Source organism: Ursus americanus, chromosome 9, assembly GCF_024610735.1.
Source record: "Ursus americanus isolate L20-20 chromosome 9, mUrsAme1.1.p, whole genome shotgun sequence".
NCBI lineage: Eukaryota > Metazoa > Chordata > Mammalia > Carnivora > Ursidae > Ursus > Ursus americanus.
The window spans coordinates 1,487,305-1,504,129 of record NC_142135.1 but is presented as its reverse complement, the minus strand read 5'-3'; the positions used below and the strand labels follow the sequence as shown (position 1 = coordinate 1,504,129).

General features: G+C 56.8%; 1 protein-coding gene across 1 annotated transcript; it reads left to right on the top strand.

Annotated features, from left to right (window-relative positions):
- Positions 1-257: 257 nt before the first annotated feature.
- LOC123779298 (lymphocyte antigen 6B-like) lies at positions 258-2,292 on the top strand. The gene is made up of 3 exons (XM_045777260.2): positions 258-362; positions 641-745; positions 1,469-2,292. The coding sequence occupies exons 1-3, from the start codon at positions 317-319 to the stop codon at positions 1,699-1,701; spliced, it is 384 nt and encodes a 127-aa protein (XP_045633216.1). The 5' UTR covers positions 258-316; the 3' UTR covers positions 1,702-2,292.
- Positions 2,293-16,825: the final 14,533 nt, after the last annotated feature.

Genomic DNA, 16,825 nt, shown 5'->3' with positions numbered 1-16,825 from the left:
CGTCCTTTGCCGCAAAGACCCCAGAGGGAACCAGTGAGCCCAAGCCCCCTTGCCTCTGTCTTTGGTGGAGAGCTTGAGAAGTGCAGCCAAGTGCTGTCTTGATTTCCTGTCTGTCTGAGCCTCAGATGAAGGACCTTTGTTGTAGGGGTGTGTCTGGCCAAGGCGGGGGGGGGGGGGGGGGGGGCGTGCCCAAGACAGGTGTGACAGTGACCCTCTGGGTGGGAGGAAGGAGCCCACGGAGGACGAGGGGAGTGGCAGCTACATAAGGCCCAGCCGCCAGCCCAGCCCGGAGCTCTCTGCAAGGGAAGCCGCCAGGATGAAGGCTGCCGTGGTGCTGTTGGTCCTGCTGTGCCAGGGTGGAGGTGAGGAGGGGGAAGGGGGGCACGGGGTGGGAGAAGGACACCTCTTCCCAGCCTCATCTCTCTCACTCCCTGCCATGGCTCTTCGGCTGTACTTTCTAAACCCCTCCCTGGCCCTCCCTCACCTGCCCCTTCTCCCTAGAACACTTTGATTCTGCACCCAAGTCTTCCTGGATCCTGGGTCCTGGGTGGCAGACTGGGACCTGCCTCTCTTCCTGCCGTGGCCAGGCCCTGGGGCTCCGGCACACTGGGTAGCTGACGCTGACCTCTTTCCCCCACAGCCTGGGCCTTAAGATGCCACAACTGTACTAACATTGCGGGGAGCACGTGCTCAGGACCCGTAGACTGCCCCAGCAGCGCCCAAGCCTGCCTTTCAGGGATGCTGAGTGAGTCCCTCTCCTCCCTGCTCTTCCCGGGCTCTGTCTTCCTAGAAGCCAAGAGGGGGAGTTGGGACCCGAAGACCTCTCGGCAGGAGTGGGGGTGCAGGCCAGGGCAGGCATGGGGTGGGGCCACTTCCCTGCCTGGAAGAGGTGTGACAAGTCTTACTCTATTAAAAAAAAACCCTGAGGTCTGGGGCGCCTGGGTGGCTCAATCAGTGAGGGTCTGACTCTTGATTTCTGCCGGGGTCAAGGTCTCAGGGTCTAGGGATGGAGCTCCGTGCTCAGCAGGGAGCCTGCTTGGGATTCTCCCTAGCTCTCCGTCTGCCCCTCCCTACTCCCCCACCTCTCTTTCAAAAAGAAAGAAAGAAAGAAAGAAAGAAAGAAAGAAAGAAAGAAAGAAAGAAAGAAAGAAAGAAAGAAAGAAAGAAAGAAAAGAAAAGAAAAGAGTCCAAAGTCAGAAAGAATCCCCGGGGGATTTCCCGTGAATCAAACGTGGCTTCATAGCACAGCCAGACCCCGGCCTCGAGGGCACTCCTCACCCACAGGTCCAGCCAGGGCTCTGCGGCCAGCATGACTCTCCGGGCACTATAGGGGTGGGTGCCAAGGAGGAGAGGAGGTCCATGGGCTCTCAGGACTGAGGCTCCAGGATGAGTCATTCTGGGGTCCGGAGGAAGGATCCAAGCACAGTCAGCAGACCGGCAGCCTCTGTACGTTTCTTCCATGTGACAGGCGTGGAGCTGTCCCAGGAGAAGTACGCTATAGCGGCCAAGAGCTGCGTGGAGTCCTGCGAGAGCCTCGTGCCCATCCAAGCCCGAGCCTCCGTCAAGGACGTGTACGTCTACGCGCACTGCTGCACCAGCGACCTGTGCAACGGAGCTGGGACCCAGGGGCCAGGGGCCACCGCCATGGGCCTGATGCTTGGGGCCAGTGTCCTTGTAACCCTCTCAGGGGCCTCCCTGTGACCCAGAGGTGTGGGACATGCGTGAGGCGGCACAACTCAGGACTCCCAGAGCCCCAAGCCCCCGTCCCCACCAAGCTGGCTGTGAGCACATCAATGGGGGACAGAGTACAGGAGAGGTGGGGGACCCCGCCAGTTCACCCCAAACCTTCAAGGCCAATGGATGTCCCCCCCCAGCACACCAACGCAGAGAACCTCCCAGGGTCTTTGGCTTTTCCTGGGTGTCCTCCCCGGCCCTTTGGCCAGCAGAACCAGCCCTGCCAGGGTCCTCAGGGAGCTGCCCCCCAGCAGTGCACAGGGGTTTTCCTTTGCCCTGGGGGGCCCGGCAGCCAGAACCCGAGGCCCGAGTTAGGCCTCGGAGCCCCTGGTCAGGCTGGGGTCGGGCCTGCCACGTGTCCTTCCCGACAGCCCCGCTCCCTCACTGGCTCCCGGGAGCCTCTGGGATGAAGTTCGTGCATGTGGTCCTGCCTCAGGACTCACCCAGCCTGAAGCCCAGCTGCATGCCCGCTGTGGCCGTGGAGCACAGGCGGATGCGTGTTCTCCGCGCTGGGGTCCAAGGTCTCTGGGGAATGACTCCTTCCACCCGGCGAAACCATTAAACAAAACCACAAAGTGTGTCATTCGTGTGGTATTGAGGCCGCGGGCCCGGAAGCACTCGGGGCGCTCCGAGGAGCAGTGACTTGGGTGCCCTCTGGGGACAAGATGGCCACAGTCCAGGGTGGCAGGATTGGGGCCAGCCAGAGCCCAGGGGCCTGTCGGCCTCCTCCTCCTTCCGAGGCAATGGGAGTAGAGTCCCGGGCGGCTTCAGCTGCAGTTTCGGGGTGACCAGCGGGAGCACCTGGCAGGGCTGGCCCATCCCAGGCCCTGCAGGCAGAACGCAGACCCCTGAGGTGGTGCCTGGCAGAGACGGTGGCTGTGGGGTGCAGGAGGGTACTCTTCATGGGCCCCCTACACAGCCGGGAGAGGGGGGCTCTTCCCACAGACCTTACCAAACGTGGTGGGAGAAGGCACTGGGGGGGGGGGGCTCTCACCTCCTTTTCTCCTTTAGTCTTGAATCCGCCTTGAGAATCAGGCATCACGGTTACTGTCCTTTGTCTGCTGAAGCGACCCAGTGAGAGTCTGAGTGCTGGTTCAGGCTGCTGTGACGAAGGGCCACGGAGCAGGCACCTTACACATGGTGTTTAGTGTCTCCTGGTCCCGGAGGCTGGAAGCCTGGCCCCGCTGTACAGGCAGGGCTGGGCCCCCTGCGGCCTCTCCCTGGCGAGCAGCCAGCGTCTCCACCCCGTGTCCTCACATGGCCATCGTCCTGGTTTTCCCTTCTTATCAGGACACCAATTATATAGTTTTAGGGCTACCCATAGGACCCCCTTTTACCTTACTCACCTCTTTAAAGGCCCATCTCCAAACACAGTCACCTTCTGAGGTCCCGAGGGTTAGAACTTCAACATCTGAATTTGGGACAGACACAGTTCAGGCCATTATATAGGAGGAGGGATGGTCCCATTGAAGTCCAAGCTAAGACTCACCAGGACCCCATGGACGCCTGGTTCAGGACGGGGAAGAGGGGCTGCTCAGGTGCAACAGGGGCAGGAAGGGACAATCCGGGAAGCTTCGTGGGTCCTCTTGGTAAAAATTTAATCTGGCCCAAGGGAGGTCTGGCGTGTGTCCTCAGCTGCTGGGAGGTCATCACCAAGCCCGGGGACGTCCCGAGTCCAGGGTCCTTATTTCCCTGGGGCTCTGGGCCACACGGTATCAGCTCAGCCTCCCGAGGGGCTGGAGACTGAGGTCAGCCATGCGGGCAGCTGTCCAGGTCTGCGTGACCCGAAGCCAGATAAAGACCTTGGATACCGAGGCTGGGGGCTTTCCTCGCTGGCAACACTCCTGCGCTCTGTCACTTCGGGGCCAGCGGAGGTCACGCTGCCCACGACTCCACGGGGAGAGGCGGTGTGGACCCTCCTGAGCCCTGCCCGGGGCACCCCTTCCCCTGGCTGATAGCAGTCTGTGCCCTTTCCCTGCGACAAGCCGGAACGGTGAGCATGACAGCTCTCGTGAGCTCTGGGAGCCCTTCGAGCGCATCGGCGGACCCGACGGGGTCTCGGGGACTGCTTCCTAACTTCATAGTACAACAAAGCCGGTATCCGCTGCCTCTTAAAGTGGACGTGAAAGGCCGTGAGGCGGGGCACCTGCAGCGCGAATACAACGTGGAGCAACCACGAAGAGAGCAGAGCGCACCATTCTGCCCCGCAGCCCTGAGCCCGCTGACGGCCTCGGTCCAGCATGAACCTTGCCATCAGAGCTGTGAATTAACTACCTAACTGACAACTCTTCATGCTGAACTCTGAAAAATAAAAGAGTCCAAAAAATTACTCTCTGTAGGTGAGCCCTAGCCACTGGAATCCCATGAACCGTAACAATTCAGCCCAGGTCCCATTGGGCCGGCAGGACTCAGAGCTGGCCCGGCTGCCCTGTGGCCTCTCGGGGTCTCCACGGTGCCTCCCTCACGCATTTAATCCCCGCCTCGGGGCTGTTTCTACGGCGGGAGACACATCATTATATTAAAAGACACTCCAAATACTTCCCAGTGCGGCGTATGTGTGGGTCCCGCTCACCTGGAAGATTAAATGGAAAAAAGAGAAAAGAAAAATTAAGCAGGAACTTCAGCAGACATCCAAACTAGAGTAAAGCTGGAGATACTCCGACATTGTAGTACCAGCAGCAGGACAGACAGACGAATGGAAGACAGATGCAGGGGTGCGTCAATGTAAGCCACGGATACACAAGAGGCTTCGAGCCGGTGCCCCAAACCTGCAGCACTGGGGCGCGATCCTACCCGTCTGGACAGGCGAAGAGACAGCCGCAGGGACAGGCAGAGGGAGCGACGCACGGCCGGCAGACGCAAGAGCAGGCAAGAGAAGGAAAACCGAAAACAATTTAGAGAAGGCAAGAGGTTCTCGCTGATAGCCTTAGGACAGAATAGCTTGGACAAATATTTGTAAATTCTAAATTCTTCAAAGTAAAAACATTTGCATAACAAACGTTAATAGAACTTAAAAACAGCAAACGAGGGACTACCCAGTGGCTCAGTCACTTAAGCATCTGCCTTTGGCTCGGGTCACGACCCCAGGGTCCTGGGATCAAGCCCCCTGCTTCTCCCTCTCCCTCTGCCCTCCCCCCACCCCTGCTCATGCTCTCTCTCTCTCTCTCCCCCCATATAAATAAATAAAATCTTAAAAAAAAATTAAAACAGCAAACAATAAAAAGGAGGAAGTATTTCCGATCGTGTAACAAGCAAAGGTTAATATCTAGGACATATAATGTCCCCAGATTAATATGAAATATATACATCCCAACATATAAAAGAACAAAGGATATGAGTAGGCAGTTTATAGGCGAGAAAGTGCACCTGACCATGAGTAAGTGAAAAGCAGCTCATGTCCAGAATATTCTGGGAAGTGGCAAAGATGTCCGTGTCGGCTGAAACTTTGTGTTCGTAGGGCTGGAGAAATGAGCTTACACACCCCTATAAGCTGATGCAACCTTTTGGGGGGAACAGGGGGTAGTGATTTGTTAGTAGAACCAAAATTTTATTTTATTTTTTTAAAGATTTTATTTATTTATTCGACAGAGATAGAGACAGCCAGCGAGAGAGGGAACACAAGCAGGGGGAGTGGGAGAGGAAGAAGCAGGCTCATAGCAGAGGAGCCTGATGTGGGGCTCGATCCCGGAACGCCAGGATCACGCCCTGAGCCGAAGGCAGACGCTTAACCGCTGTGCCACCCAGGCTCCCCAGTAGAACCAAAATTTTAAACGTGCCAGCATTTCTCCTTTTTCAGGAAATTTCTCTTGCAGGAGTCGTCCGACAGAAATACTGACCTGGGTGCAAAGGCGTGCGGACGGTCTATGGAGCCGTAATAGCCAAAGACGCGGACACGCTAAGCACCAGCGGTGGGGACGCCGCGGAGCACGGCTCCTGACACTTGCGGAACAAATCAGATCCTGGTTCTGAAATTCAAGTACCTCTAGGACGTGTTGTTAGGGTTAAGAATCGAGGCGCCTCCCGGCCCCATTGCCCCACTGACTAAGATGTGGAGGCCCAAAGCAGTGCTCGGGGTGAAGTTACTGGAAGGCCTGAACCCTGCGGGTGGGCTCCGCCCTCACGACCACCTGCCCCACAGGACGGACCCAGGGAAGACAGCCAAAGGGCAAGGTGTCAGCTCCCTTCCCGTGAGCGACTTCTCACCAGAGTTTCCCAGCACCTGTTGCTGGGCTGGTGACCGCTGGTCTGAGTGACCTCCTTGGGGGCAGAGGCGTCATTCAGCCCTGGTGCTCCGGGCCAGGTGCGGGAGGCGCACAGGGAACGTTAGTCAAGTAGAAGAATTGCATGGGGGGGCGGGGGGGGGACATGGCAGAGACCCCTGGAACCTCCATTGTCCTGGCACGGTCCCCTCCCTGCCAACTCTTCCCAGGGGTGTCCTTCGGATCCGATCTCTGACAAGGCCTGCAGGGGTTGGCTGTGTGCGGGGCCGGAGGGCGGTCCGTGTGCCCGGCCAGGGCGGGGGCAGAAACCACAGTGCATCTTTAAGCCTGGACTTGCCCCTGTTCCCAAGGGCAGAGCTGTCCTGTCCCTCCTGTCCACCAGCAGGTGGGGCTGGTGGTCACATTCTAGAAAAGGAAACCATGGTAGATTGACCAGTAGTAAAAATCCGGCTTGCCGAATTTACAGCAATCTGAATAGTCGAGGTCCATTCCAAGAGTGCGCAGTTTCAGGCTTTTATCCGTAGGCCCACTTTCGACCTTTCTGAGACCACCCTAGCCTTTTATTCTAAGGACTCATCTTCCCAATTTCATGTCACACGGAGGCGTTTCAAGCTGGTCGGAAAGTGAGGGGCTGCCTGAGGCTGTGAGCTGCGGAGCCACGGACCCCCTGTGCCCCCCACACCCTGCGTCAGGCGCGCGGAGGACGGAAGGGATTGCAACTCAGAGAAGTGCCGTCTCCCGTCAGGAAACACGAGGCCGCACAGCGTTCTGCCGGCTTTCCCTCACCTCCCCACAGCCCCTCACTTTGTCATCACTGGCTCTGTGCCAAAGGTCATCAAGACCCAGATGGATCAAAGTTCAGAGGGAAACACAACTTCAGAGAAACTCTGCTTTTGCTGTGGGAGGGTCTCCTGCAAAGGGAAGGCTTCATAGTTTCCTTGATAGAAAATGTCAATCTTGGGCCACCTGGGGGGCTCCGTCGGTGAAGCATCTGCCATCGGCTCAGGTCCTGATCCCAGGGTCCTGGGATCGAGCCCCGCGTCAAGCTCCTTGCTCCTCGGGGAGTCTGCTTCTCCCTCTGCCTGCCACTCCCCGCGCTTGTGCTCTCTCTCTCTCTCTGACAAATAAATAAATAAAATCTTAAAAAAAAAAAAAAAAGAAAGAAAATGTCAATCTTATGCACAAAAATTAAAAGTACATAGAAAGCTGAGAAAAATGCACAACAAGAGATTTTTATCTTTGATATACAAGCAAGTGTTAAAACTGCCTGCGGGCTAACGCAGGAAGGAGGGCTGGAGGACAGACAGGAGCGCTCGGCTTCCCTGGCAATAAAACCTGCAGACAAGGAGGCGCTGCCTCGCCCGGCCCACGCCTTCCTCTGTTTTATGTGATTTTCAGTAAAACCCAGTGTTACTCAGAGTGAGGAATGAGCACGGAGGAAAACTGCACACAGCTGTGGATTCTTCTAGAAGGCAGTAGGCTGATCTGTGCCCAAAGCCTTAGACTGTCCCCGGCCTCTGACCTAGTCCCAATTTAAGAAAGTTATTGAAAGCCAATAATCAAAAATGCAATGTGCATTTATGACTATACTCATATCTGAAAAGGCACAAACAAATAAATTCAAGAGAGAGGGATGGGACAAAGTGAAGAGGCAGCCATTTTTCAGGGATTAAGAGACTGACTAGAGGCCGGAGGCCTGAGCCTGGAGGCAGCGAGGGGAGGGAGATAGGGGCCTCGGCCCAGGAGCCCCGGAAGGCCAGCGGTGGCCAAGTCCTGGGCTCACCCTGGACAGCAGCAAGGACCCGGCACAGACATACACAAGTGTCCCACATATGTGTCCATTCTCTCTTGGAATCTGCAGTTGGGAGGTGCCGGGCCCGGTGACGCTGGGGCAGGCCAGGAACTGGGGCAGAGAGGTGGGGCCCAGAGATGGGACGCATCATGCCTGAGGTCACACAGCATGTCAGCTGCACAATGCGAACGGGCTCTAGACTCCTAACACTGCACCCCTGGAGCGTCCCCAAGGCGGGCCTCACTGCCGGCTGTGGAGCTGGGCGCCAGGACGCAGGGCCAGCCGCCCCCGCCACTGCAGCTCACTGCACTGCTGCAGAGCGCCGGGTGACAATGGGAGGCCTCGGAGAAAGCCAGACTCTCTCGGAATCCAGGGCAGGTGTTTTTATCGCTCTTATTTCCTGGCCTGGGGAACCTGGGACACACAGGACGGGGGGCTATTGATTGAGACCTGTGGAACGTACGCTTCACCCCTCTGAGCAAACCTCCTAATGGCCTGCCCAGAGCCTCCCAGATTACTCTCCCATTCTATGGGGATGCACAGGAAAAGGCACGTGAAGTCAGGGCTCTGCAGGTGCCCAGGGTCAGGGCTCAGTGTGTGACCGGGGTCAGGGCTCAGAGTGTCACCAGGTCAGGGCTCAGTGTGTGATGAGGGGTCGGGCTAGAGTGTGACCAGGGTCAGGGCCCAGAGTGTCACCAGGGTCAGGGCTCAGTGTGTGACCAGGGTCAGGGCTCAGTGTGGGACCGGGGTCAGGGCCCAGAGTGTGACCAGGGTCAGGGCTCAGTGTGTGACCAGGGTCAGGGCTCAGTGTGTGACCAGGGTCAGGGCTCAGTGTGGGACCGGGGTCAGGGCCCAGAGTGTGACCAGGGTCAGGGCTCAGTGTGTGATCGGGGTCAGGGCCCAGAGTGTCACCAGGGTCAGGGCCCAGAGTGTCACCAGGTCAGGGCTCAGTGTGTGACGAGGGGTCGGGCTAGAGTATGACCAGGGTCAGGGCCCAGAGTGTGACCAGGGTCAGGGCTCAGTGTGTGACCGGGGTCAGGGCTCAGTGTGTGACCGGGGTCAGGGCCCAGAGTGTGACCAGGGTCAGGGCTCAGTGTGTGATCAGGGTCAGGGCCCAGAGTGTCACCAGTGTCAGGGCCCAGAGTGTCACCATGGTCAGGGCCCAGAGTGTGACCAGGGTCAGGGCCCAGAGTGTCACCAGGGTCAGGGTTCAGTGTGTGACCAGGGTCAGGGCCCAGAGTGTGACCAGCGTCAGGGCCCAGAGTGTCACCAGGGTCAGGGCTCAGTGTGTGACCAGGGTCAGGGCCCAGAGTGTGACCAGGGTCAGGGCCCAGAGTGTGACCAGCGTCAGGGCCCAGAGTGTGACCAGGGTCAGGGCCCAGAGTGTCACCAGGGTCAGGGCTCAGTGTGTGACCAGGGTCAGGGCCCAGAGTGTGACCAGGGTCAGGGCCCAGAGTGTCACCAGGGTCAGGACCCAGAGTGTGACCGGGGTCAGGACCCAGAGTGTCACCAGGATCAAGTCTTTTAGTCACTCCCCCATACTTCTCCCTCTTCCTTTACGTGCCCCCGATACCCTCCGTTCAATAATTGCAGCAATCTGTCTCACAAACTGAGCATGTGCCACATGCCGCATGGACTGTCCCATGCGGACCGTCTCCTTCACTCATCCTAAGGACCTCGGGATGGAGACAACAGTCTCATTCCCATTTTGGAAAGAGAAGACAGACGGGGCAGGTATAGCACTGGCCTGGCAAATGTGTGTACTGGATTAGAAACGGAGTCTTCTTGGGGCGCCGGGCTGGCTCAGTCAGTGCAGCATGTGACTCGATCTCAGGTTTGTAACTTTGAGCCCCACGTTGGGTGTTGAGATGATTTAAAAATAAATTAGAAAGAGAAAGAAAGAAAGAAAGAAAAAGAAAGAAAGAAAGAAAGAGAAGAAGGAAAGAAGGAAGGAAGAGAAAGAGAAAGAAAAGAAGCAGGGTCTTCTCAGACTCTTCGGATCTCCCAGCTCCTCCAGGAGCCCCGCCCCAGCACCCCCCCCCCCCCCCCCGGCTTCCTTGCCCTCCAGATGGGCGGGGCTCGCTGTTCCGTGGGGTCTGGCAGAACAGTGTTCCCTCTCTCTTTTTTTATTTTTATTTTACTTTTTTTTAAAGATTTTATTTATTTGTTTAACAGAGATAGAGACAGCCAGAGAGAGAGGGAGCACAAGCAGGGGGAGTGGGAGAGGAAGAAGCAGGCTCCCAGGGGAGGAGCCCGATGTGGGGCTCGATCCCAGAACGCCGGGATCACGCCCTGAGCGGAAGGCAGACGCCCAAAACTGAGCCACCCAGGTGCCCCCCTCTCTCTTTTTTGATAGGTTTTCTTTATTTGAAGAGCTCTAGAGCATGGGAGAGGAATGGGGGAGGGGCAGAGGGAGAGAGAGATACAGACTCCCCGCTGAGCAAGGAGTAGGATTCGGGACTTGATCCCAGGACCCTGAGATCATGGCCTGAGCCAAAGGCAGACGCTTAACGACTGAGTCACCCCAGGCACCCCAAGCAGGTGTTCTCTGCAAGAAGTGAGCTGGAAGCCCTATCCTGGTCACCAACGAGCCCTCTCAACACCTCAGCACCCCGGCTGGGGAGACAGCTGGCAGTCGGAGGCCTCGCCCGGTTCCTGCCCTGCCCTCTGACACCACAGCCTCACAGGCAGCCTCCCAAACTAAGTCCCTGGGAACTCCAGCTTGCCGGCCACGTCTCCCCGCCTCTGCGGGGAGGCCTGTGAGCACCACCACCCCGCGGGGGCACAGGTAGCCTCTGACCAGGAGCCACTGAGAAGCAGAGCCTGTGGCTGACTGCTGGGGAGAGCAGCGCAAACCCTGAGAGGAGAACTCGGACAAAGCGCAGGTCCTGGTTCTGCGGGAGCCCAGCCCCACGGCCCCTCACAGCCTCTCCAGGGACGTCGGCCACCCCGATGGAGGACGACTCTCCAGGGCTGCAAAAGCAACAGTGTGTCCGGTGACACGTCTGGGTGAATTAGGAAAAGGCAGACGGGTGCGGGCGTGTCGGGGCGAGGAGCAGAGCTGGGGTGCTGGCTGCATTTGATGTGGGACCTCTGGGAAGCCCCTCCCTTTCTGTGCCCTGGTATCCCCCTCTGGGCGGCAAGGAACCCCTCCAGCAGGTCAGCTCCCAGCCCTCGGGATGGCAGCCAGGGTTCTTGGTGCAGGGGCGGGGGGAGCCAGCTCGTCCATTGGCTCACCGGCCAAGACAGCAGGAGCAGGGCAGGCGGGCAAGTTGTGTCCGGCCTGGATTAGGCTGGCCTGTCCTCAGAGGGCCTCCGTCCAGCTGTGACTGTCGTGGGGCAGTTACAGCCCTCGCTCACTCCCGATACTCTCCAGCCGAGCATCCCTCCTCACCTGAGGTGTGTTCAAAGCAAGAAACTCTTCCCCCAGCTCCCTGGATGCCCACAGCTGCCCAGGCCCTCCCTTCCCCCCCACCCCCTCACACACCTCTTCCTCTCCCCCTCCCTTCACCCAGCAGGCATCCATGGCAGGTTGCAGAGAACTGGGACCCCCGCTCATCACCTGGGGCCGGTTGTTTGCCAGGATCGCCACAAAAATACCACAAATGGGGCAGTTCAATCAACAGAAAGCTGCTGCCTTGGAGTCCCGGAGGCCGGAAGTCCGAGCTCCAGGAGTGGGCAGAGCTGGGCCTCCAGGCGTGGGGATAACCGTCCCCTCCCCATGTCCTCCCATGCGTGTCTGCGTCCTGCTCTCCCCTCTTGTAAGGACACCAGTCAGCGTGAATCAGGGCCCCCAGTGACCTCCTTTACCCTAATCACCTCTGCAAGGACCCATCGCCAAGCACAGTCACCCTCTGAAGTGCTGGGGTGAGGACTCCGACATGTGGATTTGGGGACAAGTTTATCCCGTGACACAGGAGGAGGTAAACAGGGGGCATGACCGCTCGATGGCAGCTTTGTCTGTAGCTCCCCCAAAGTGGAGGGGGTCCAGATGCCCCGCACCCGGTGGGAGTTATAGCTGGTGTGACGAACCCACATCAGGGGGTTCTCCAGGACCTAATGCTGCGTGGGAAAGCCGCAGACTGTGTGGCCGCATTCAAAGAACATTGTCCTGCACCCACGTTCACAGCAGTGTCATTCACAATAGCCAAGACATGGAAGCAACGTAAGTGTCCACCGTGGGTTGAGGGGAAGAAGGGCGTGTGGTGTATACACAGTGGAATGTTACTCCACCGGGAGAAGAAGGAAATCCTGCCATTCCGGAAACGTGACGGACCTGGGAGAGAAGTCGGACAGAGAAATGCTGCCAAATACCAGAGGATCTCACTTACATGTGGAAACTAAAAAAGAGGAAGAACAAAGAAAAACCAAACTAGCGGAAAAAGAGATCAGATCTGGGCGCCTGGGTGGCTCAGTCGGTGAAGCGGTGAAGCGTCTGCCTCCGGCTCAGGTCATGATCCCAGGTCCTGCGATTGAGTCCCGAATCCCGAATCTGGCTGCCTGTTGAGCAGGGAGCCTGCTTCTCCCTCTCCCTCTGCCCCTCCCCCGTCCCTCCCCCTGCTCATGGGCGCGCTCTCTCAAATAAAGTCAGAAAGAAAGAAAGAAAGAAAGAAAGAAAGAAAGAAAGAAAGAAGATTTAAAAAGAGAGAGAAATCAGATCCGTGGTTTCCGCAGGTGGGGGGGGGGGAGACGGAGGAGGGGAGTCCAAAGGACAGACTTCGCGCGGTACAGAGCAGGTGCTGACCTGTCAGGTGGCTCGAGGCGGCTGCTGCTGCTCTCTGGCGCCCCTGCAAGCCGACAAGGGAGTGCATCCTGGCTTCTTGTGGCGAGAAGGCATTCGTGTACCTGTCTGAGAACCTGCTGCGGCCATCGGTTTACTGCGAACGGGACTTAGGCCAGCACGCTGCGCACCTGACGCCAGCAGTCTGCACGTCGTCACATCTCCATAGAACGGGCAGGAAAGCAAAAAGCCAGAAAGCGCACCAAGCACCGTTCTCAAAGTGACCCGTTTGCAGGGCGGCAAGCCGCTGAGCAGCTGCGGGGCTGGTGGCGATGCAAGAAGGGGGCTTAGTCCTGCCGGGCGCGGTGGGAGCGCTCCGCACGCTCGAGGGGGCGGGGGCGCAGGGCTCCTAGCGCCGCGCGACGCGGAGCGAGGCCCGGGCTGCACCAGCGCCCGAGCCCCGGGTCCCGGGCCGGCCCGCGAGCCCTCCCCCAGGCTGGGCCGCTGCAGGAGGCCTCCTGTGAGTGCACAGCTCTGCCAAAGTAAAACCTTAAAAAAAGCGAGAGAGAGAGCTTTTTTGTGTTCTATTGTTTCTTGTAATGGTTTTATTAGCTTCTGAAGAATAATTTACGTCACTCACTTGAATTTTCTAATTTTTTATGTTAAACGTGTTAGTAAAATCCTTGCCGTTCCGTTTGAAACCTTTCGGTGCTGTCCTCCTTTGTTGGGGCTGCCGCCAGGAACGCCAGGGCCCCGGGCTCAGCCAGGCCGGGACGTGAGGTCGCGAGGGCCACATGTTGGCGCAGAGCCGCCTCCTCCGGGCGTCAGCACCTGGCGAAGGGCTTAGGGCCCCAAGGAGCCTCTTTTGTCAGGACACTCGTCCCATTCATGAAGGCGTCGCTCTCAGGACTCAGATCCCAGCCAGCCTGAGGTTCCCAGGCAGGAGCTCGAAGGACACAGGGCCGTTCAGATGACAGCACGACTTTCCAGATTTTCCTGGAGCTGGGACCGCTGGTTCCCCTTTTGATCCCGACCAGTCTCACCACAGTTACACACGCCATTAGTGTTTCCAAATCAGTCCCTGTTCGGGGGCCCTGTCCACTGCAGCGTGGCTTCTCTGTGGTTAAGGTCGGCTCTGTTACTAGTTTTCCTTTTTCTTCTACTTCTTGGGGATTTATTTTGGCATTCTTTCTGTAACTCCTTTGATGTTCACTTCCTTCATTAATGTTGAATCTTTTCTTGTTTTTGGTGTATGGAGAGGAGACCGCACAGCCCCCGAGCGTGGTTAGTGGTCTGCGTGTCTGTGATCGTTCAGTTAGTGTGCTGTCGGAGTCCCATTTCGATTTCTTCTGTGACCCATGAGCTACTAATTAAAATATTTCTTTATTTCCAAATACAGAATTTTCTTTATTTGTGTTAACGGTTTACAGTGGTGATTGGAGTGACTACTTTGTATGATTTGTTTTGTCTGTTGATACTGTAACTGGGTAAGATTGAATTTTTTTGAAGATTTCACGGCTTGCCGTGTTCCACGGTTTTGCTTCAACATTTACCTCGTCTTACGGTTCAGGTGGATCTCTGGGAACAGCATATATTGGGTTTTTAAAAACTATTCAGACAAACTTTAATCTTTAATTGGAGCATTAAATCCATTTACATTTAATAAATTACAGAGACATACTTGGGTTTTAATCTACCATATTACTATGACTTTTTATGATCTATCCCCGATGCACCCATGTTCCTTTTTTCTCTTTCTCTCTTTGTGACCTTTCTTGGTGATTTTGTGCATTTTTTGTCATTCCCTTTACTAGTTTGGAAGTGGAGATTCCCTTCGGAGGTGTGCAGTGCTGCTCTGGAGACCAAACAGACTGGCGGGGGCGTCACCAGCTGCAGAGGCCTGGCCCCACCCCCCACAGGCTGTGCAGCTGTGCTCCACCCCCCACACCCCCACCCCCAGCAGGCTGTGCAGCTGTGCTCCACCCCCCACACCCCCACCCCCAGCAGGCTGTGCAGCTGTGCTCCGCTCTGTGCTTAGCTCTGTGTTGTGGGTTTCAATTCTCCCTCTATAAATTTGTCTCCCTCAAGACACACTTACTAATCTTGTTACGAAATCAGTGTCCATGTAGGTTTACCACTTATTCACCAGTATTTTCCTCATTCCTGGATCCGTCACTTCCAAAGGATGTCCTTAACTTCGGCTGAGGAACACCTCCTACACTTTCTCTTAGTGCAAGCATGCAGCAAGGACCTGGGTTCTGTTTCTCTGACGACGGTTTTCTCTCAACTTTATTTTGGAACTTTCGCTGCACGGAGAACGCTAGGTTGTCATCTCCTTTCTTCCGCTTCGCAGTTGCTGTCAAGAATTCAGGGATCATTCTAGTGTCACCCCTTAGTAGGTGATCTTTTTCTCTGGCTCATTAAAAGATGGCAAGGACTGGGGAGACGAGGCGCAGGGCCCTGCCTCGCCTGGTCTGGAGCCGGCCAGGGCCACCACTGCAGGAGCACAGCGAGGAGGCCACAGCTCGGCAGGGTCCCTCCACCTCCCAGGCCTGCAGGTGCAGGCAGCAGGCCCAGCAGCCTGGGAGGGGCAGATGAGGAGGCAGGGGCTGGACACACTCATTCCCTCCCCAGAGAGAGAGCCCCTCCCTGGGGGGATGCGGAGATGGGGGGCGTCACCCGGGCACCTGGCGCTGAGACCAGGGAGTGTGGGGGCCTGACCACAATGTGCCTGGCCCCTCACTGCAGCCTGGGCAGGTGCCAGGGCAGGAGGAGAGTCTGGAGCACACTGCCCCAGCAGGGCTCCTTCCGCCAGCCCCGCCCCTCCCCACCCTACCTGCCTTCCCCCAGCCTGCAGGAAATGGAAACTTAGAGCTCTGGGCTCCTCCTCCCACCCCTCCGCCCCTTCTCACCCAGCCCCACCCTGCCTCCCCCTGCCCCACCCTGCCTCCCCCTGCTCTGGCAGGCTGCCTGCACCCTCCCCGCCCCCAGCCTCCCCCCTCCCCAGGAAGGGGCAGCAGGAAGCAGGGTGGCCAGCAACCTCTGAGCCCAGCCCCGCAAGAACTTGGCCCTCCCACCCAGAGCAGGAGTGCTGGGCCCGAGAGTCACCGACCCAGCCTCAGGGGGCCTTCTGAAAACGGGATAAGCATTACTGTCTCTGAGTGTAGGTGTAGGAGGGGTAAGAACAGAGGAATACCACCTGGGAAGCAGTAAGTGCCAGGGATGGAGGCCGAGGTGCCTATTAGCAGGAGAGGGGCGTGGGGTCCACAGGGGTCTTGCCACTGCCCGAGCCTGGGGCTCTGACCGAAGAAGCTCTCTAAAGGCCTGAGATATAAGGAAGCCCCTTCAGGTTACTTTCCAAGTCAGTATGACCCTACAGAAACTCTGTTTAAGCCAAAAGCCTGATCTAGGGCCCACCAAGCACACATCACGCACCTGCTTCGTAGATGAGTCATGTAAAGGAAAACCGTCTTGCCCTCAACGTGTGGACCAATTCTGCTCTCCGCGTTCCTTGCCATTAAACGTATGATTCCTGCCTATATGCTATTCTATCAACTTTAGAGCTTTTACAAGATGTAAAAAAGCATAAAACCCTGTAAAAACTGCTCGTTCTCTGGAGCACTAGACGTAGTTTTGGAATGTTGGTGAAGTCCACAGCCCACGGCCTAAGAAAATTCTGGAGACATCTTTGGTGCAAAAAGGTGGTTTTATTAAAGCACGGGGGCAGGACCCGTGGGCAGAAAGAGAAGCAGAAGCACGGGGGTCAGGAGGAGTGGCCCATTATATACTCTCAAGTTGGGAGGGGGTTAGGGACAGCACAAGCCTCCCAGGTATTCTGCAAGCAGGGTTTCCAGGACCCGGAGGGGGCAGCTATTGTCAGGAGAAGGTCATGTATTACTGTTTCATAAAAACTCGGTCATGAGACCCCTCAGATGTATATCGGTGGGTCCCATGCGTGGGGGTGATTGCCAACATGTATCTTGGGGGGCAGAGATGAAGGAAGTTTGCAAAAGAATTTTTGTATGTTAAAGTAGACTTAAGGGTCCTGGGGGTCGGGCTATGATTGCCCGTTGCCCTTAGCAAAGTGTCAACATCGAGAGAGTTGAGCTCCTGGAAGAAGGTCACTCTGCCTGTTTCAAGGACCTGTCGGTGGGCTGTAGGAAGTAAAGACATTTAATAATTTTTCTTTTGCCTGTGTTTCCCGCCATCACACTTTCTTCCCTGTGAACAGCACATTCCCCCAGCAGCTCTCCTGACTTGGGCTCAAATAAAACTCTTTCTTACTTTTATTTTTATTTATTTTTTTTTTAAGATTTTATTTATTTGACAGAGAGAGACAGCCAGCGAGAGAGGGAACAC

Excerpts from the sequence above, each read along its gene's own strand:
- LOC123779298 (XM_045777260.2), top strand. The coding sequence starts at position 317 with ATGAAGGCTGCCGTGGTGCTGTTGGTCCTGCTGTGCCAGGGTGGAG. Across the intron at positions 363-640 it reads CCTGCTGTGCCAGGGTGGAG|CCTGGGCCTTAAGATGCCAC; the intron begins GTGAGGAGGGGG and ends TTTCCCCCACAG. Across the intron at positions 746-1,468 it reads CTGCCTTTCAGGGATGCTGA|GCGTGGAGCTGTCCCAGGAG; the intron begins GTGAGTCCCTCT and ends TCCATGTGACAG.